Source organism: Eptatretus burgeri, chromosome 13 (genome assembly GCF_056783735.1).
Source record: "Eptatretus burgeri isolate ZD-2024b chromosome 13, Ebu_testis_v1, whole genome shotgun sequence".
Taxonomy (NCBI): Eukaryota; Metazoa; Chordata; class Myxini; order Myxiniformes; family Myxinidae; genus Eptatretus; species Eptatretus burgeri.
This window is the reverse complement of record NC_140973.1, coordinates 62,868,829-62,890,227: the sequence shown is the minus strand read 5'-3', so window position 1 is coordinate 62,890,227 and position 21,399 is coordinate 62,868,829. Positions and strand designations below refer to the sequence as shown.

General features: G+C 43.5%; 1 protein-coding gene across 7 annotated transcripts in view; it reads left to right on the top strand.

The window, feature by feature from the left end:
* Nucleotides 1-21,399, top strand: part of BLTP1 (bridge-like lipid transfer protein family member 1) — a 357,046-nt gene that overhangs the window by 212,606 nt on the left and 123,041 nt on the right. For 4 of the 7 annotated variants that reach the window (XM_085852760.1, XM_085852755.1, XM_085852758.1 and 1 more), the window contains 12 exons: nucleotides 2,529-2,579; nucleotides 4,635-4,841; nucleotides 9,125-9,354; nucleotides 9,466-9,734; nucleotides 9,854-9,959; nucleotides 10,065-10,162; nucleotides 10,328-10,522; nucleotides 10,712-10,928; nucleotides 11,053-11,264; nucleotides 12,924-13,122; nucleotides 13,317-13,376; nucleotides 18,533-18,756. In XM_085852760.1, the coding sequence (XP_085708886.1) occupies nucleotides 2,529-2,579; nucleotides 4,635-4,841; nucleotides 9,125-9,354; nucleotides 9,466-9,734; nucleotides 9,854-9,959; nucleotides 10,065-10,162; nucleotides 10,328-10,522; nucleotides 10,712-10,928; nucleotides 11,053-11,264; nucleotides 12,924-13,122; nucleotides 13,317-13,376; nucleotides 18,533-18,756 (2,068 nt within the window). The remainder of the gene's footprint in view (nucleotides 1-2,528; nucleotides 2,580-4,634; nucleotides 4,842-9,124; nucleotides 9,355-9,465; nucleotides 9,735-9,853; nucleotides 9,960-10,064; nucleotides 10,163-10,327; nucleotides 10,523-10,711; nucleotides 10,929-11,052; nucleotides 11,265-12,923; nucleotides 13,123-13,316; nucleotides 13,377-18,532; nucleotides 18,757-21,399) is intronic. The other 3 variants (XM_085852756.1, XM_085852759.1, XM_085852757.1) reach the window with 3 other exon arrangements.

Below are 21,399 nucleotides of genomic sequence, written 5' to 3'. Positions count from 1 at the left end.
ATATTTTCCCAGGAACTCCGATATCGTCAATTTCGAAAACTACGGGCGGAACCGTAAATGTTTGGCCGGGGCTGTCGAGAAAACGTACTTGGTCTGGAAGTGTTACCCAAACTTTTCTTGAAGGTCTTAGTATCTAGAACAAGAAAATCCAGGGTAACGCCGTAGAAGAGTAATGGACACGAACTCCCACCCAGAGCCTAGACTAAATATCCAAATCTGTTCATAATTTGATAGGCTACTAGTGTGCCAAATTTGGTGCTTTCCTCACAAAATGCACAATTGTTATGCTATATTTAGCTAAGTTGCCCCACTACACTGAGAGATAACGTTATGGATGAATTTTGACTAAACTTGGTGGACTGTTTGGGTGTGCGACAAGGACAAATTGATTCGATTTTGGTGAGGATCTAGATCTGGATATGAAAATTAAAAAAAAAAAATTTTGAGTGATTCTTCACCATTGAAAGATGGGGCCAAAAATGATACGCAGATTTTGATGCGGTTAATGCACCTTCATTAGGTACAGTATACCATGATATTTGAAAAAGTAGTTCGCAGATTATGACAAAACTGGGTGGATGAGTTGGGTAGGTGATGAGAACAAGCTGCTGAGATTTTGGTTTAGGTCTGGATGCAGATCCGGCCTATCGGTGGGAAACAAAACATAAACTGTTCAGCCTGGTTGAGGGATGTACTCTACAAAGTGCTGTTGTAGTTTTTTTTTTTAGCTCACCTGGACTTTAGTCAGGTGAGCTTATGTGATCGAGCAGTGTCTGTAGGTGAGTTCGGGAGCGAGCGAGTCAGTCAGTCAGTCCGTAAACACTTCAGTCATTATCGGTTGAACCAAATACACAGTTTTGATGAAACTTGGCCACAAGCTTCATATCTGATGCCTGACAAAGTTATATTGACCATCAAAATCTGCGCTCATTCAGGGGATATATGGGAAGGTTTTGTTTTTTACCTCCCCCCCCTTCCAAATAGGTATTTGCTCTCTTCTCCATAACTACACACACAATTCAGATGAAACTTGACCACAACCTTCATCACCTGTGATGGATCAACGTTTATCATCCACATCAAAATCTGCGCTCATTGGAGCGATTTACAGGTGCAGGGGGGGGGGGGTAGACCCTCCAAAATAGGTATTTCCCCTCTTCTCCAAAACTACACACAATTTTGATGAAACTTGACCACAACATTATTCACCCATGATGTACCAAAGCTTATCGACGACATCAAAATCTGCACTTATTAATTAAGGGTGTCTACAGGTTTTTTTTTTGCCCCCGCCCCACCCCAAATAATTATTTTGTTCTCTTCTCTGAAACTACACACACAATTTCGATGAAGGTTTACCACAACCTTCATCACACATGACGTACCAAAGTATATTGACTGCATCAAAATCTGCACTCATTAAGGGGGTCCATGGGTGGCGTTTGATACCCCAAAATAGGTACTTGCTCTCTCCTCCAATACTACAGAGACAATTTTGATGAAGTTGATCACAACCTTCATCACCCATGATGTACTAAAGTTTATTGACCACATCAAAATCTGAGCTCATTCAAGGGGTCTGCAGGAGGTATTTGCAGGAAGTCTGCAGGAGGTCTGCAGGAGGTATGATCCTCCAAAATAGGTATTTGCTCTTTTCTCCGGAACTACGCACACGACTTTGATGAAACCTGACGACAACCTTCATCACCCGTGATGTACCAAAGCTTATCTGTCTGCATACAAATCTGTGATCAGCAAGGGTGTCTATGGGGGGGGGGGCATTGACCCCCAAAATAGATATTTGCTCTCTTCTCGGAAACGATACACACAATTTTGATGAAACCTGACCACAACCTTCAGTACCTGTGAAGTATCAAAGTTTATTGACTGCATCAAAATCTGCGCTCATTAAGGGTGTCTATGGGGGAGGGGGAGGGGGGTGGTTGACCCTCAAAATAAGTATTTGCTCTCCTCTCTGATACATCAAGGGTGATGAAGGTTGCGGTCAAGTTTCATTGAAATTCTGTGTGTTGGTAAAAGTTTTTTCACGGCATTGAAAATTTCAGGGTATTGGGGTCTGCGGGGGGTTTGAGTGATTCTTGCTCCTGATCCAGGTGAGCTTCAGGACAGGCGGTCCTATTTTTGACATTCCTTTGATGAAATGATCTTCATTGACACGTCAATTCACATCATGCATGATCTATTCGCTCATTCATCTTGCTGGCTATTCCATTGTTGAGTGCATTGTCCCAGAGCCACCACCATTTCTGTTTTATTTTTATTTTGGGCAGGTGGGGGAAAGGGAGTGTCTCCTTGTGGGGGGGGGGGGGTGGGTCACTCTTAGATATGCATGAGATTTCAGACTAGTTTCTTTGGTCAATCATTGACTACTTTACCATTTCACCTCTTGACGTATTCTCGATCACAACCCTGTACCCTGTACCCTTTTGAAGTACACCATTCAATCAGTGGGGCCTACTTTTGTACTTGATGCTCTCCTTTTCTTCTTCTTCCTCTTCTCCTCGTAGGCTCGAAGATTTTCCTACTTCTCCAAGTTGTACTCTGAACCAAGAGTTTTTGTATGTCTCTTTTTGCTTAGCATTTAGTCGTTTTGATGTTTTCATGTTCCTCTTTATTTTTCTTCTAATTTGCATTGTTCCTAACGACTTCGTAACTTACCACAATGGGTTTGTTTTTTTCCTCTCAATGTTTTGCCTGTTGTTTTTATTGTGTTTTGTTTTTAAAAACCCTTTTATTTATCATCCTATCTGGATTTTGTGTTGAGTCCTGTTTTGTTTGTTGTGCTGTACACTGCTTGCTTTTATCGTTGACATACCACCCCTCTCATGTTTATTTATTTTATTGTTTTACGTTTATCCAAGGCTCACGAAGGAATTTTTTAATACAGTGATCTAGGCTCATGGAGGAGCTAAGCAGCAATAAACAGCAGGCTTTTGAACTAACAAAGGGTAATTATGGAGCATGGGGAGGGTGGTGGTGGTTGGGGGGGGGGGTAAAACAAAAACGCTCCTCTTGGAGGGGTAACACAAAAATGAGTAACAATGGCTCAGAGAGGAACATAATGGGAAATAATTGGTGTATGTAGTAGAGATCATCAATGCACAGTAATGTGAATGACGAGGATATTTTTGTAGACAATGTATCAATGCATATATGATATCTGGAATTTTGACTTGTGTTCTGAACCTCATGAGCCATTTGGTTCAGATGGGAACCCTAAACAGTCTAGCCCAATGGGTTTTTCCTGTAATATGGCTTACTTGCCATTTTGGCTTCTCTTCCATGTCAATGTTTTGTGATTTGGGGTCACTATGCTTCTTCATGTCCATTTATATATCAAGTGTGCAAGAAAAAGGGTGATGTGGGATTTTGGAGAGACATTTTGATAAGTAAACTCAGCAAAGTAGAGAAAGGTGGAGATAAGGGAAAGGAAGGGAATGTGAGGAAGCTTGAGTGTAAATATGGAAGATATGTTGGAATGTTATGGGACATGCACAGTCCAGAAGTCCATTTTATGTGTTGTACATGTATACAGTCCATTATAACCTTTTGAGTGTTGTGCTCCAATGCATGTGATTTGTTCACTTTCTTTTACCTTAAAACATGGCAATTGTTTTGGTTTCAAAAAACAAAAACCTTCAACAGTTCATCGGAAAAATATTATTTGGTTGTTTCATGCAGTTGGAGTGGGGAGGGTGTGGGATTAAGGGAAGTAGAATGATGAACTAGTGTCGCTGGTGAAGGCTCGTGTTCATCGGTGTCGGTGGACAGGTATAATAATTGATGGCATCAACAGTGCTTTGATTGAGATATACCAACTGCCATGGGAAGCAAGGAGAAGCTGACGTTTTGGGTGTTAACAATTCATTGTTTTGCTCAGACGAAGGGTTAACGCACAAAACATCAACTCCTTTTCTTCCCACAGTGGTTGGCATACCTCGATGAACGTACTGTTGATTCGATATATTGTTGAAAGAGGAAGTTAGCCTGCAGGGTCCGAATGCAGCGTTTGATTGTACTTGCTTTTGGATCATTATAAATTTATAAGAAGTTTTGCTTTCCGATAAATCAAAACCACCATCATGGTTTGAAGGTTATCACACCTTGCACTGCCAAAAACTCAAAACCATACGAAAATAAAACATCAAAAGCTGTGCATTCCTCACACGGTCTTCACAGTGATTGGTGATTTAATTTGTGAGACTTTGGATTTCACGTTTTCATTTTTTGCAAGTTGCTCACATGGCAAAGAACAACAACAACAACAACAACAACAACAACAACAACAACAACAACAACAACAACAACAACAACAACAACAACAAAGGATTGTTGCCTTCCTTTGCTTGAATTGTTTCATGACAACATAGCTTTCACCTATTTAATTTCCATCTTGTTGTGTTGGAAACAGACAACATGGTTTTTTTGCCAAATTGAATTTGTGTGCTTCTGAGACTGTCAGACCCATTGATATTAACCCCAACACTAAATTGAAATGGGTAGTGTGACCAACTGAACCGATATTATCTGAGTTGAGCACCCTCAGTCGAGCATAACTCTGATGATTGACACAGATTCGTACTCAGGTTAAGTTTTTGTACCAATTTGTGCAGGACGGTGGTGAAGTGCAGTGTGGCCAAGTCCCAGGCTCTGTACACGGCAAAGATTGGTGAGTCTTCGCACAACAGTGTGGTACTACACGTCGGTATGGTGACGGCTAACATCCCACAGCACCCGGCCACACTGCACGGAATGATGGTGCGCAGCTCGCACCAGCTTTCCAAACAGATCTCCGACCTTCTCCGCCAGCCTTCCCTTAGGTACGGCCAAACCTTAGTGCTTCTGGTTCACTGTTTAATTTTTTTTTTCTCCCATATTCATCATTTTCATGTCAAAGATATTTGTCTCTTCACAACTGTAGCCACTCAAAATTTCTTCGATTGATGTGATCCTTCTTATTTCCTGTGTAGCACGTGGCTGCAGGTAGCACCACTTGTTGGGGGTGTAGCTGTGCTGCTGATGCAGTGCCCCCTGTTGGTTAGAACAGAAATTTGTAATTTGTTCAGGGTTTCAGTGATAACTCACCTCCTCTTCGTCAAGATCATTGACGTCCACCATCTAATGCTAGCAGACACGACACCTGACTCAACGTCCACCTCGCTCTCCCTGTGAAACACCAGGATGACAGTTGATAGCTGTGCTGAGATTCTCACCCAGGCTTGACAGTTAATAGGCGAGTATGCATATCCTGCCAGTGTGTGAGCCTTGTTGCTGGAATATTTGTACAAATCATTGTTAATGTGATGCGAGCAGACAAGACAACTGGCTTAACATCCATCCAAGGGACGACACATGCACGGATTCCTCACCCTCCCTGTGAAACACCAGGATGACAATTTATAGCTGGGCCGAGATTCAAACCCAGGCGAGACAGTTCATTGGCGAGAATGTATATCCTGCCAGTGTGTGATCCTTGTTGCCAGAATATTTGTACAAATCATGGTTAACGTGTTTGTCTTTTCGCTGTCACATGTTGTGGCTGCAGTTGTTATAATCGAGTGAGGATATGAGGTAGTATAACATGGTTTTACTGGGAAGAGACTGCGAGGCGATTCCAGAGAGAGAGAGAGAGACAGAGAGAGACAGAGAGAGACAGAGAGAGACAGAGAGAGACAGAGAGAGACAGAGAGAGACAGAGAGAGACAGAGAGAGACAGAGAGAGACAGAGAGAGACAGAGAGAGACAGAGAGAGACATAGATATAGATGAGGAGAGCGATGAGGAGAGCGGAATAAAAACAGTTGTCTGTGATTTGATGAATTGTGCCAATGCTGCACAAATAAAACGCTAACGGAGGCTTCTTAGCTTAAGGCCGGTCACACCTTGACGTTTTAGCCAACGTATGCCGGTTTTTGAATTTTTTTCTAAAACGCTGGCACACGTTGAATACGTTATGGGTAAGTTTTGATAACATTGAGAGCACGCTGAAAAACACTGCCATACGTCGTTGTACGCTGGCTTTAAACGTTGTACTTTTCGGTTGTCCTTGAAATTTCACGACGTATGCCGGCGTATGACTCACACGTTCCGCTACGCTGGCCACAAGTTGTATGCACGGTCTGCGATCGTTGACAGACGTCAACACATGCTACTTGTAAGTTAATCATAAGTTGAGACACGCCGAGGTAATGTTTAGCGTACCCAAAACTTATTTCTAACCTATGATTAACGTGTTGTTGGCACGTTACACGATCGTTGCCACACGTCAACAGACGCTACTTTTAAGTTACTCATAGGCTGAAAGACGTCGGTATAATGGATCGTCCTTGCGTCAGCGTCCAGGGCCACGGCCAGGACACTTATTTGCAGCATTCTTCAAACTTTTCTTCAGCATGATGAGGATGTTCACACTTCGATGTCTAGCTTGGCTATGATTCCAATTGTCCATCGGCAGCGTCTATTTAAAATAGTCGAGTTTGAGCGTTTTAACACGTTCAGAAGAAACGCTTCAAATTTCCAAACCCCAGCATCAAAAAACAAAGGCGAGTGACAGCAATTTAAATCGTTCATTGGAAACAATGAAAATAGCTGAGTGGTACCGTTTAAAAGTCGTTGAGTGTAAAAAAAATCCGATTGTTGAGCGCAAGTGTCTACTTTCAATAGTGGAGATGCAGCCATTTAAATCGTTGAGTGGCAGCCTATGAATAGCAAACCCTACGTCACCGGCAAAGATAAGCTGCCGCACGATATGGATAAGTTAGGCTATCGTTGGGCATAGTTTGTGAACGCCGGCTTCATGATAATTATTCGTTGGTATATCGTATCTATAAGTAATCAAAGCGCTCTATGCACATTATTAGATCATTGTGCATTTGTCCAACCCGTTATGAATAGACCTAAATCGTAAAAACAAGCTACAGCTCATTGTTGAAAAAGCCCCATAAAAAATTAGCCGCGAAGAACTTCGAACAATGGTGAAAAGATGTCTCCTACCCGTGGACACGCAGACGCAAGGAGGATCCATCATAACCCACACCCTCCCCCTCACACTCACCTACTACTGCCAACATGAACAAACTACTACTAATACTAATACTAATACTGATACTGATACTGTTACTGCTGACATGGACATCGACTCAAAAAGGACTCGAAAACACTATTGGGTTCCCCTTTTATGAGCAGCATTTTTACATACCAATTCCCAAAACCGCTGGGAACACGTCCTTATATGGCAGTTGTAAGCTAGAAACACGTTCATTTATTTTTTTTTTGTCGACCGGAAGACGTCATTGAAATACGTCTACATACGTCGATGTGTGTTGGGACTACGTAAAGTATTGGTTCAAAGCACGTCAAACATAAGTTAGAAATAAGTTTCGCGTAAAAAAGACATTACCGCGACGTGTTTCGACTTATGAGTAGCTTATAAGTAGCCTTTGTGGACGTGTGTAAGCGTCCACATATCGTGTGTAAAACTTATCCCCATCGCATGCGAAACGTGTCATACGCCGAGTACGTCGTAAAATTTTGAACATGTTTAAAATTTCTTGACGTACTCTACTTACTACGACGTATGATAGCGTACTTTAGTGTTCTACTCACGTATACCAAACTTACTCATACCGTATTTGACGTGCCCCAACGTTTTAAACACATTTTTCTTAGGTCGGCATACGCTGGCAAGATCGCCAAGGTGTGACCGCGATGTTGACACTTCCATTTCTACGGCAGTTATGATTCGAATCGTTGTGCGTCAGCCTTTTAATAGGCTACGTCACGACATCGTCGGCGATGCGTGCAATGCGCTATGCCTAAGTTAGACCATCGTTGGGCATCGGTTGTCTAGGCCGACAACAGGTTCAGCATTCGTTGGTATAAGTTATCTATAACACAACGAAACGTTCTGTGTCCGTTATCAATGCGTTATACTAAGACCAAGTCGCTATGAATACGTCCGAATCTTAAAAAAAAAACATCAAAAGTTCAACGTAAGCCAGCGTTTTAGATACATTTTAATACGTTGCCATCGCTGGCTAAAACTTCAAGGTGTGACCGGGCCTTTATAGATGGCATATTCCCAGCACAGACATGACACTCGGTTTCCACCAAAGGCTGTTCCAAGTCGATGGATATTTTCAATTCCTTACACAAGATGGGTATGTTTCCATTCGATGTGCAATTTTGTGCCTGTTTGGAGGCTTCTTTTGTTATCATCAGGCTAATTTTATTGTGCTTGGAACAAAAAAATAAAGGGGGTTTGCAGGGGGAGAGGAGCGGGAGTCATCACCATTTGTCACAACGTCATTGTATTGTCTGGTCCAGGTTTGATTCCAAACAGGATCAAACAAAACAAATAACTGCCATTCTGATAAAGTTCCAGCAAGGGGCACTGCATTTCACAGTACGCCGTCCTTTGGACTGGGATGTGGAATCGCTGTCATGCCTGCATTTAGTTTGTGGATATTAATGATTCTACTGTAACTCTTAAAAAGAGCAGGCCATTTTGTGCTGGTCCATGGCAAAAGCCCTCACATGTCGATGTTAAATGTTTGTAGCTATTTGCTGAGGTTTAATTGATGGAGAGAATGTTTTTTTTTATATATATTTTTTGTCATTGTAGATAAGTACACGGGGTCCTTTTCTCCCCATTTTGTTTTTGTGGAAAGTGCAGAAGTGTTGGTCCTAGAGTCATTCATAACAACATCCTATAACGAGGTGAAGGAAAAACAGTCAACCACAACGATTGAACTCCCATCACATTTAGACCAGACCAGGTCAGGCAAGCTGATTGTCCCACCTTTTCAAGGTCACCCGGCAGTGCCAGATACCCTGACTAGCACTTAGTATTATGACCTTCAGCTGGATTGAACCCTCAAGCTCTGGGATTACAGTCCTCACCAACTGGCCACCACTGCAGCCAAAATTAATGGGCTATGTATAAAGCACAGGCATGATGGGCCAAATGGCCTCCTCTTGTCTGAGTTTTTTTTGTTGTTGAAGTAGAAAAATGTCTCAGAGTTTGAACTTTGTTGTTACATGATTTCCCTTTGGATTATTCCTTCCTTTGATTCCTCACCATCATTGATTTGTTGCATTTCAAGAGAGGACACAACAGCGAGCCAGGTTCCATCTACAAGTCGACCACCCACAAGCCAGGTGCAGACACCCTTAGAACCAGGAGATTTTCCACAGCTGCCAGATGGTCTGGAGCACAGGCCTTTGGTCCTCACCTTTGAGGTCGTGCTTGACGGCATGTCTCTTGGAGCAGCCCTGCTGCCCTCGCTTCGTGCTGAATACAAGACCGGCAGATTATGGGGCCGGGGAATTACTGGTGCGTTGATGTGCATTACCAAATTTTGGTTATTTTGTCACACATTTGACGCTTGGTTGTTTTTATTTTCTTTCTTCTTTTTCTTGAAGATGTTGATATCTTTCTGTTCAGGTGCTCAGACACAGTTCAAATTTGAACTACCCATTCACAACCTCAGCTTCAGCTCCAAAGTGTCTGCAGCCGATTCTTCCTCAGCCTCAACTTCATTAGGCCTACCACTCGTCTCGGTTTCGGGCGAGTTTGTAATGCAGGATCCACTCCGAGCTACAGGCGAAGGGACGGCTGCCACAGGAAGACTCCCTTCTGTGGGTGATGATGGAGGTTTGAACTCTGATGGCCTAACTACAAGGCACGGCGATTATCTGCAGTTATTTGCAGAAGTGAGTCTGTACACGTGTCGTCCTCTGTGTTACCTTCATCTTAAGCTTTTGTTGGCCTCTATAGATGATCGACAAATGTAAGGGTCTTTCATATACCTGGTTGATTATGTGCACTGCAGATTGGTTCCTTTGAACATAATCTTAGCACGGACTTGCTTCACCACCTGGTATTTGTTCAGAAGGTTTTCATGAAAGAAGTCAATGAAGTCATTCAGAAAGTGTCAGGTTAGTTGTTTGACATCTGCATGCGAACATGTTCCTTTGCACCCTTTGACCCACTTGTTCCTTTTAAGGTTATTGTTGATTTATTTTGTCACTTAATCTTTCCAGGTGGTGAGCAGCCTATCTCGCTTTGGAATGAAGATGTGGCTAGCCCTGAAGGAGAGAAGTATCGAGTGTTACTCTACTCTATGCAGCTCCGTTTCCTGGTGTGGGGATGTTCTCCCATTGGGGGATATACCTGCATTGGCCTTTCAAATGACGGGCCAAAGATGTCTTTTACCTGATGTCAATTGTTTGAGTTGTGCATCACAATTATGTGCTGGCTTTATGCTTGGAGAGTATGATGATTTTAATATTTGTGCTCGTTTCAGGGAGTGCAAATGACAGCCTCCACACCCACCATGAGCGCTGTGCGTTTCGAGACTGGAATCATTGAACTCGAGCTGAATAACCGGATGCAGGCCAAAGCCCGTGAGGGAACTCCCACTGCCGGGAGCTTCCTTAAGCTTTTCGGGAAGTGCCAGGTGGATCTGAACTTAGCGTTGGGGCAGATTGTCAATCACCAGGTAAGTTCGGAGTGAGCTGATTTCAACCAAAGGGATTTTGACAAATGACTAGATTTTCCACTTTGGTGTGGAACCTAAGCATGAGGAAATCATCTTTTTTTCTTTTTTTTTTGTTCTTCCTTGACATCTCATACTGGCTCTCAATATGAGGAATGCAGCTTTTTTGTTTTTTCATTGTTTTGTGAGCAGCAAGAAAATGTAGCCCTGCAAGTGCAAAGTGCTTCCTGGCAGGTATACAAAGAAGCTGGATCGGAGTTCGTTCAGGTGGCCTTCTTCCGTACTCGCCTGAGCCTGCGCAATGCTGTGCAAAACGAGATTAAGGGACACTCTGGGTCAGGCCGGGAGGCTGTTCTCATCATGCTGAGCAGACCCATCGTTTATGCTCAGCCTGTGGCTTTTGATAAAGGTGTCCTATTCTAAACTTGTGTTATGACTGCCAATTTGATACTTCCGTTTGACATCGAGGCAAGATCCTTTATCTCTTGCACCAAATGATCAGTCTTTGTTGATGTTGTTCGTCACTGTCGTAGCGGTGCTATTCTGGCTCAATTACAAAGCGGCCTACGAGTCGTGGAACGAACAGAGGATGGCGCTTGGGACTGATGTGCACCTGGCCACGCGAGAGCTTGTGGACAAACTGCCGACCATCTCGCAGACACCTACCCAAGCTTTCAGCACCTTGATCCTTCAGCTCACGGTCATAAACCTTGGCATTTGCCTGCCCATTGGCGCCACGACTCAGGTACGAAGCGACCATTACCCTCTTTGCAGATGTCTGATTAACCCATAAATAGCAAAGATTTGTTCGAGTTGTACAAACGGTTGCTCATTCAACTTGCTCAGCACTGTGTTAAGTTCGATGCCATTCATATTATAACTGTGCATTGAATGTTCGTTGCCTCAAAGCAAAACCTTACGTTGCAAAAATGATGGAATTTTGACACCAAAATACCCCCTCCTCTCCCTTTCATTAATCATATATGCCGTTCCCTGCTACTCCCTTTACTGATCCCAACCCCTCTCAATCACGTTTAGCTTTTCTCTTCCATCCTCTCACACTTCTTTACCCTTCTTCTCTTGTCATTTTTTTCGATTCATTTTCTCAATTTCATTTCTCTTCATTTAAATGTCCCACCTTCTGTCAGGAATGCCAAGCTGTTAAGCTCCCAACATATAAATTAGTTACTTGTAACTATTGCACCAAGTGTATATGACACTGGTTGTTCAGCTTGTCCTGTTGAAAATAATCATGATGGACGATGGTGTTCATCTTCGTCTTACCATTGTACACTTGATTTTTATTTTCTTGCCTCTTCTCACTTCTTTTTTTATTTATTACTTGTGAAATCGTAGATTCGCAAGTGTGTTGGTTGGTCGACTCTTTGTCGGCATCTCAATCTCGACAGGTCGCAATTCTGCACCGATATTCATGTAACTTAACAACCTGGTATAGCTGGTCAAAAGATAGAAGCCTATTGATTATTTATTTATCGCTTTTTAGGTCCAAAGATCAAGATCACAAAATGGTCAATTTTCGTCCAATTGACTTGAAATTTGAACAGCATTTGCATATTTGGTCACTGAATTGGCTCCCTAATCAAAAGCTAGAAGGTTATTGATTTTGAGGTTCAAAGAGCAAGGTAACAGGGACTGATTTTGCAAGTTCTGGTCGATGACCGCTTGTTTATTTCTTCTCTGATACCGCTTTGTGCGCAACAGTCAAATTTGTTCGACCCACTTTCAGAGAGTTTTGCTTTCAATGAACTGGTACCAGTGCTCTCTTTTATGAGCCTTTCATGACATAAACTCGGCTCTTTTATGTGCCTTTTTCCGTGTGAAATTTATCGTAAAAAAGGAGCAAAAAAACAATGTTAGGGACCATTAGATCAATCGCAGCAGCACTGCATCACATATGACCCCTGGATAATTCAAAACCGATGGATCACCTCATTCGTAACTTCTGGACAATGCAGCAGCATTTGGAAATCGTTCTGTATATGGTGGGTCCCCATAATTTACAAGCTTCCTGATGGGACTCTTGCACAATTCACACACTGTTCTTACCATCCAGTGGCAGAGAGTGTGATAAGACTTTCACACAGTTTGTGAAGATGTTTTCAGGAAAGGCAAGATGCACACAATCATTATATCATTGGTTTAGAAGTGAAACAGAGCTTACAACCTCATAACAATATTTATTTTTGAAATCGCAAAATTTTATTCAGTTACATTTAGAAAATTTGATTTCTTCTTTTTTTTCAGGGTTTGGTTATGGTCCTTGGTATATTACCAGGGCTGTCTTGTTTTATACCCATTGTTTTGTGAAGGAGAAGCTACTTTCACCAATAATGAGCGAGGGAGTGAAAGCACAATAACTGGACTCATGTTTTGTCATTGGCAGTTGAACTCCAATCTGGACTACGACCCGGGTTCGGCTCTCGTGCTCACTGTGGAAAGTACACTCATCTCTGCCTGCTCTTCTGAGTCACTTGTTAGCAAGGGACATTTCAAGAACTTTTGCCTCCGTTTTGCTGAGGAGTTTGAAACGTCATGGGATGACTGGCAGCCTGTGCCTCACAATGACATTACAATGAATGCGTGTACGTATGGCGATCATGTGATAACGATGAAAACTTTAACGTCTATGCAAGAATTCCAGACATCCACTATTTTGGTTGATTGTTTTTGTGAGTTCTCATTTAATCTGCCCCTCCCTCCAACTCTCTGCCCCTTGATGCCAGGAGAACAGCAACACCTGATGTGCTCATTAGCTTTTGCATGCATCTCTTTGCAGGTGTCGTCCCAGAGGGCACGTATGAAGTCTGCTCAAGAACAACAGGGCAGGCTGCTATTGGTAAGTCATTAAGGCACAATAAATATTTTATTTTCCGTTTTATACCCCAAGTTTCGACTTTATACACCAATAGTTTCAAACATACATAACGGCAAAAGCATGTGTTTAAATGATATCTCTATTGAGATTGAGCTTTTCATCATGGTCCTGAAATATGCTTGGAACATGAAATATGCTTTGCATGAGTTTCTATAACTGTCCCATTCCATGAGACTTTTTTGTGCCGAGAAAGGGTGGGGCGAGCTGGTGTCGTCAGGGCAGGGCTGTGGTGGCGTCGTCAGGGCAGGGCTGTGGTGGCGTTGCCAGGGCGGGGCTATGGTGGGGTCGCCAGGGCGGGGCTATGGCGGCGTGGCTATGGTGGCTATGGCGACGTTGCCAGGGCAGAGCAATGGTGGGGCAATGGCGGCGGGGCGATGTCGGCGTCACCCCAGAGGTTGGGAGGAGTTGAAGTTTTATCAATGCACCTTGGAGTGAAGTGAAAGGGGACCCATGTCGTATTGTACAAACCACTCATTGTTGAGTCCTGAGAAAAATTATTTTGGGATGCCTGAGATGGCCTGCAAAGTTTGTTTTTTTTTGTATACCTTGTCGAGGCTCGTATAAGAGCTAACAAAAAAGGCAGATATGTGGAAGGGAGAGGGATGGGGTGGGGAACACGGGGTATACAAAATGGACATTGCAGGGACTTTTAGGAAGGAAAGCAGGGAATTTGAAGGAGGTGGGTTTGGGGTGGATTAACGGAGGTAGAAAAGATCGAGGATTTGGATGGGGGACAATAAGAGATTGTGGTGAACAGCTGTTTTGAAGTCTGGAGGGAAGAATGGGAAAGAACAGAGTGAGGGAGTTTATTCCAAAGGTGGGGAAAAGAGGAGTGAAGGTGAGCAGTGATTCGTGATTTTGGTAGTTTTACCAGGGGCGTTTTTGGTGGACCTTGAGCACCCTGAGGAAATATAGGTGGGACAGATCACATAGTGGGGGCGGGGGCAAGGCCAGAGAGGAGGTGGTCGAAGACAGAAAGACCACCGACCTGCCTCCCGTGAGAAAGTGAGAGAGCCAAAGACTAAGCTTCATAGTGGGAGATACTAGTGATCCTAAAAGCCTTGGTTTCCACAGCATGAGGTCGAGCTAGGTGTGAGGCAGGAGCACCACTGTAGGGTGGGGCAGATATATATATATATATATATATATATATATATATATATATATATATATATATATATATATATATATATATATATATATATATATATATATATATATATATATATATATATATATATATATATGTATATATATATATATATATATATGTATATATATATATATATATGTATATATATATATGTATATATATATATATATATGTATATATATATATATGTATATATATATATATATATATATATATATATATATATTGTTACGGCCACGAATACTGAGACACCAGTTTGTTACTCAGGGGGATTAATCCCTGGTTGTCCTCGGAAGAGCCGGACCTGGGGTCACTGCTCACAATTAATGTTGTGGTACGGTGGGTTGTTTTAGAACCACAAACTCCACCCAATTAACCACGAGTTCCAGTGTCCACCGTCTAATTATGCCGTTTAACTAGAGGTCACTTGTTTACCTGAACGGGGAGCGCGCCCTCGGCAAAGCACCAATCTTATCTTGATTTGATCTTATCAAGATTTTGATCTTGGCGGCCGAGCATTTTAACCGCTGGTGCATGCCGACTATTTATGATCAAATCTGTGGTAATTACCTCCCAGTCTATCTAGGTTCGTACAATGCCAGACCAATGGAAGGAAAGGACAAACATGGACAGGTTGGAAGTCAACAAATGATTGATTAGTAAGAAAATAAATAAATCATAAGAACTTATTATTTCCTGAGGTAAATAAGTGAATAAATTCCAAAGCAATCGAAATGAATAATTAATCAGGCAAAATCAATCAAGATGACTGGAAAGAGACAGAGAGCAGGTGCTTATCGGGGGTTAATTTACTTACAGCTAAACACAAACAAGGATACCCAGCAGATCATTCGTGGGGGGGGGGGGGGTCGTCTCACTCACCAGAGAGAAGTCGTCCATCAAGTGAAAGCATCCTGAAATGTGTGCGTGCGTGTCTTGTCCGTCGCTGGCTCCCAGCCTTGCCGTGCACCCACTCGCCAACAGCCTTGAACGCCAGTCGACATCTGGGGGGGGGGGGGGGCACCGAGATCATCTGTCGTGAGTTTAGACCCTGGTTCTGCAACACGGGCCGCTCCTCACACTTCACGAAACTGGTGACGTCCAGTGGCCCACACGGTCCGTTGGTGACCGACCCGTGCCTCACTCGTTGGTGACCGACCCATGCCTTACTCGTTGGTGACCAACCCGTTCCTCACTCGTTGGTGACCGACCCGTTCCTCACTCGTTGGTGACCGACCCGTGCCTCACTCGTTGGTGACCGACCCGTGCCTCACTCGTTGGTGACTGACCCGTGCATCACTCGTTGGCGCTGGTTACTCCCACACTGGAAAAGACGAACTGACTGACAAATTGTCTCGTTGACGCTGGCCAAATACCCACACGCGTGCCTTCCTCGTTGGTGACCGACCCGTGCCTCACTCGTTGGTGACTGACCCGTGCATCACTCGTTGTCGGCGCTGGTCACTCCCACACTGGAAAAGACAAACTGACTGACAAATTGTCTCCTTGGCGCTGGTCAGACACCCACACGCTCACTCGCTCACTTCCGAACGGACCTCCTCTTTTTTTAATATTGGCGGCTCCTCTCGGCGGGCACAGTCTCCCCAAGCTCACCCCGCCCCACTTGCGCACCGTTCCCATGACAACCCGTGCTCTCGTTATTATTCCTTGCCATGTCAGCCGATCGAAAAAGGGCGGTTCTCAGCGTCCGTGAAAGAAATGTGTGTAAACGATGCTGAAAAAAAAAGGCGGGCATCAGTACTCATGAAAGAAATATGTGCACAAGCCGGTAGGTGACGTAATTGCATACTTGTCATACAGTTTTTGATGGATCGGGCTGAAAATGTTTGACAAAGAGGTTGATTTTAGTGCGCATAAAAGCCTGGAAGCCCATTTTTGTTTTTCTAAAAAATGATTTTTTTAGGATTTTTCTAAAATTTCAAAGTCCCGTTGCTATGCCACGGTGGTGTCCATAGCAACGGTGCTCAAAAGCATAGAACTCGATCCTGGTATGAACCTACCTGTCAAGTTTCATCAAAATCGGTTGACTCCTCTGGCCTCCAGAGCTGTCCATTACATTACAAACAAACAAACAAAAAAATATGACGGTAAATAGACACCATATTTTTGAAGGACTACCATTTGAAAAATAAAATGTAAATCAAAAATCGGCTCGAGTAAAATTTTCTAAATATCTCAAAGTGTTTAATTCCGAAGTCTCGTTTCTCCACATTCAAAACTGTAGGACAAGTATTGAATACCATTAGGGTTCTTAAAACGCGGTTTTTTTGGCCGCTGCATAGCAACGGGTGGTTGCTTAGCAACGAAACTCAAACGCGCACACTCCCAGTCCATATTGCACCTGTTCGCCAAGTTTCATCGAAATCGGTTTGCTGGTTTGTGCTGTGGAGCCTCGCATTGCAGACACGCACACGCACACGCACACGCACACACGCACACACATATACACACGGAAAACCCGACAATAAGGGTACTCTAGCGACCACCCATTAAATGTGTCTATCGTAAAGAAAAAAGCTTCCCATAAGAGAGGGGATCTATTCTTTACCCTTCTCAACGCATCACATTTAAAATCCCACTAAACATGGGGATGGGTCTATCCTGGACGTGCTTTTAAGGAATTAACTGTCTGAGGACCTGGATGTGTGGATGCATTCATCAGACCGGATTCTGAAATCCATAACAATGTCTCTGTCTCTGCCTCTGTGTCTCTCTGTCTGTCTGTCTACCTACATCGACATACATAGACATACATCTGTACATCCCTACATGCACGAGCACGGTGTGCTTGCACATTAAGCATATGAACCATGCTTCCCCATTGTATCGGGGTCGCTCACCTGCATTTGATTTTTCATTTATTTATTATCCCGCCCCCCGGAGGGAGGGAGCGGGATATTGTAATCGTCCGGTTTGTTTGTCTGTCTGTCTGTTAGCAACTTTACGGCAAAACGTCTTTAGCAAACACTATCAAATTTAATCCACAGGTGGGCAATGAACCTTGGACGACCCCATTAACTTTTGGGTCCAATTGGATCAAAGGTCAAGGTCAAGGTCACGAAAAGATCAAAATCGTTTGTCGCTTATAACTTCGTCAAAAATGATCTGATTTACCTCAAACTAAGCTTATGGTGAACCTTATTCTATGTCACTTATAATCTTACCCATTCCTATAGTGAAAAATGCATACTTGTGAAGATCGGTAGGGTCCGAAGTTTTGGGGGTCATGGTCATCGGTCAAAATTACATATTTTCCATTATGAATCAAAAATGGTTAGGAATATGCGTGTTTACTATGGAAGACATATATCAAGTCCTTTATTGGCTTTCATTTGCCACCATGACCTTTGACCTTACATGGCCTTGAAAGGTCAAAATCATTTTACGGTCATAACTTCATCAAAAATGGTTTAATTGACTTCAAACTAAGACTAAAATATTCCTTATTCTATTCCTTATCATAAACATTCAGGTTAAGGATGTATCAAATTTAAATTTGATCCCCAAAATAACTTTATGCCTTAAATGGGTGGGATTTGTTGTGCCTGGCACCACTTGTTTATTTATTTTTTCATTTATTTATATTTTTAATTACTGATGCTTTCCGACGATTCCGTGAAATTTTCCGATGTACCAGCTTTGATTTCCCTTGGCTCGCAAAATTTCAGCTTTCTATGTCACCCGGAAGGTACCGATCTTTAATATCAGTGAGTGAGTCAGTGGTGAGAAAGAGCTTTATATATTCGATATATTTACATTTGTCAGGAGTGAAAGACATAATGCCAAGTGTTTGGCCAGGTTGTGATTTCATGAAGATCTGAAAAGAGGGAAGAAGTTTCAATTTTTCTGACCACTCATGGCAAATGCATGTCGAACCTGCTTAGACATGAAGCAATCGAAAAACTATGGATTTAAACCTGGTTCTATTGGCTGCATCTTGCAGATAGCAGCAGTGCAGGTGCATGGACACTCAATATTTTGTGGAAGATGTGCGGAGTGACGGTGCACATTGATCCAAGCATTGGCAAGTGGCTCGGTGCACTCGGCAGCACTCTCACGACATTCACTGGTGAGGAGGATGCTGATGATATCGCCGATTTCAACTCTGCTCAAGAGCACAGCCTCTCTGAGGAAGAAGAATCTGAGGGGGTGGCCTTCACAGTTACGGTCAGGCTGATGTTTTATCTTTTCTTCTTTTAAATATATTTTTTATCCTTGTGTTTCCATATCCTTATCGGTTCCTCCACAATAGGTGTTTTTTACCCGGCACATGCAATGCGAAAGGCAGGGTTAAGAAATTGGTTCACTTCTGTGTGTCTGTCTGTCTGTCCACTCTGGTGCCCAACTGTATCTGCAGATGTCGTTCTGCAGTTGGCTTACTTTTTTTTTTTTTTAGGAAGTTGGTGGCAGGATTTGCACTCTGGCCACCGTAAAACCCTTCACTCCACGAAACAGAAAAATGTAAAGAAATATAAAAACCCACTCTGTGGGAGTACCTCCTGTGCCGCTACCCTCCTTAGGGCAGCTCACCAGATGACGGGATTGGGGCAAAGCCTTCATGACCCCCACTCTTTGATGATAATTGGAAAACCACGGGGTTACCTTCCCGGGTCAGATTGTGGTAGTGTGTGTCGGGGTGTTGCTGAGGTGTCGTCCACCAGACGGCAGGCTCCTTGGGTTAACCTGAAGCGGTCCCTTCGGGTGGGTGCCTGTAATGTCCCATCCCTAAGAGAGGATGATCACCTGTCTCTATTTTCATCTGAGATCAATGATTGAACATCGGTATTGCAGCACTCTCTGAGGTTCGGAGACCAGATAGTGGCGAGAACATGGCGGGTGGTGACACCAACGATTGATCTGGTTGCTCGGATGGTTACCATGCCCAAGGACTTGCTGTAGCTGTGTCCAATAAGCTGACTCCAATGATAATTGAGGTAACACCGGTCAACGAGTGTATTATGAGACTCAGGATTCGTCACTCCTTGGGTGTCGTTTCCTTGGTCTCTGTATATGCTCCGACTGAGGTGAGTGACCTCTCCGTGAAGGACACATTCTATGCCACGCATGAGTCTGTGGTTTATCAGTGCCTCAGGTGAGATATTCTTCTAGTCTTGGGGGATTTCAATGCATCAACTGGCACTGATAAGGATGGTTATAAGACAGATGCTTGTCCCCATGGGTCTTAAACTGTGAACTAGAATAGCACCAAGTTCCTTGACTTTGCAAGAAGTCATGGACTTAGCGTGGCCGGTTCATGGTTTCAGCACACACAGGCTCATCGCTCAACTTGGTATTCCAACGCTGATGATAAGGAAAGGAAAATGACCATGGTGCTCGTTGATGGTTGCTGGAGGATTATCCAGAACTACAGGGTCTACTGGAGTGCTCAGTTCCTCACAACTGACCACTGGCTTGTAGCAACTCTTAAGTTGCACCTTAAATCCAGGAGAATGGTACTATCCCAGCTTAGGCTGGATGTTGGCAAGCTCAAGGATTAGAGGGTAGTTGAGGAGTTTGCGAACAAGATGAGTGGAGATTTGGGGGTCTGGGTGCTTTGGGAGATTCTGAAGAGTTGTGGAGTGCCTTCAAGACCACCGTCCTTAATGTTGCCGGTGGATGTCTTAGAACTCACCATAGGGCGAAGAAGAATTTTGTCTCTCTTGGGACACTGAATACCATTGACCAGAGTCGCAGGCCAGGCTGAATGGCAGAGCTGAGCTGTTCAGGAAGCTGAGGCATAAAGCTGAACGTGCGCCGGGGGTGGACAAGGAGGCCTATGTGCGAGGAATCTGTGAGGGGGTACAGCATCACCTGTGGTCAAGTGATTCTCGTCCTGCTTACAGGGGAATTCGCGCATTGCGTTCATCCAAGCCCATCCCTCGGTGTACTGCATTTAGAGCAGAGGGTGGTTGGCCCTTGATAGAGGGGTCCGAAGTGAAGGCCTGCTGGGCCGGTTACTTTGAGTGGTTGTACTAGGCTGATCCACCAGCTGTCGAGTTGGACGTCAGGGGTGTTACAATCCCTGTTGCTGAACCTCCAATCAACTGTGGTCCACCTTTGTGGAAACACAGTCTGCGGTGAACCGGTTGAAATGGGGTAAAGCTCCACTGATTTGTGGCATCCATGTTGAACTTCTCAAGGCTAGTGGAAATGCTGCACTCGTGTCATTGCATGCAGTTCTGTGCTCTGCCTGGAACACAAGTGGAGGATAAATGGGGCTTCTGAGGCAGCATTCAAATGAATGGGGAAAAAAGGGAAAAACTTTCTGTCTCAAGGTCCAAACAGCCTAAAATAGGAGACTGATTTCCTCCCCTCCCATACAAATGAATGGGGAAAACTTTCTGACTCAAGCCCCAAAAGCCCAAAATAGGAGACTGATTTCCTCCCCTTCCCATACAAGCAAATGTCAAATTGACTTACTGATTAAAGCACTTCTTTCCCTTCATATTTTCATTCCACTCAAAGAGTGAACCAATGAATATTTGTCCATGTTCTACTTTGGGGAATAACTTAATTTTCCTATTGCATTCATCACCTTTATTCACTTTTCCCTCATTTGGTTTTGTAAAATGCAAATCCCTCATTCGGTTTTGTAAAATGGGGAAGTTTTGTTTGAAGTGTTTTCAGTTCGTGCTGTGAAAATGAGGAAGTATTCTGTGCCCTTGTCTCTCATGGTTATATTTTAAATCATCAGAACCCTAACAGAACAAAGTTTATCTAAAAACAGCTTTTAAACATATTTTTTATAAAAAATCATTCAAAGCAAGATGTTTCATTTTCGTGTTAAAATGAGTCAGACTGCTTGAGAAC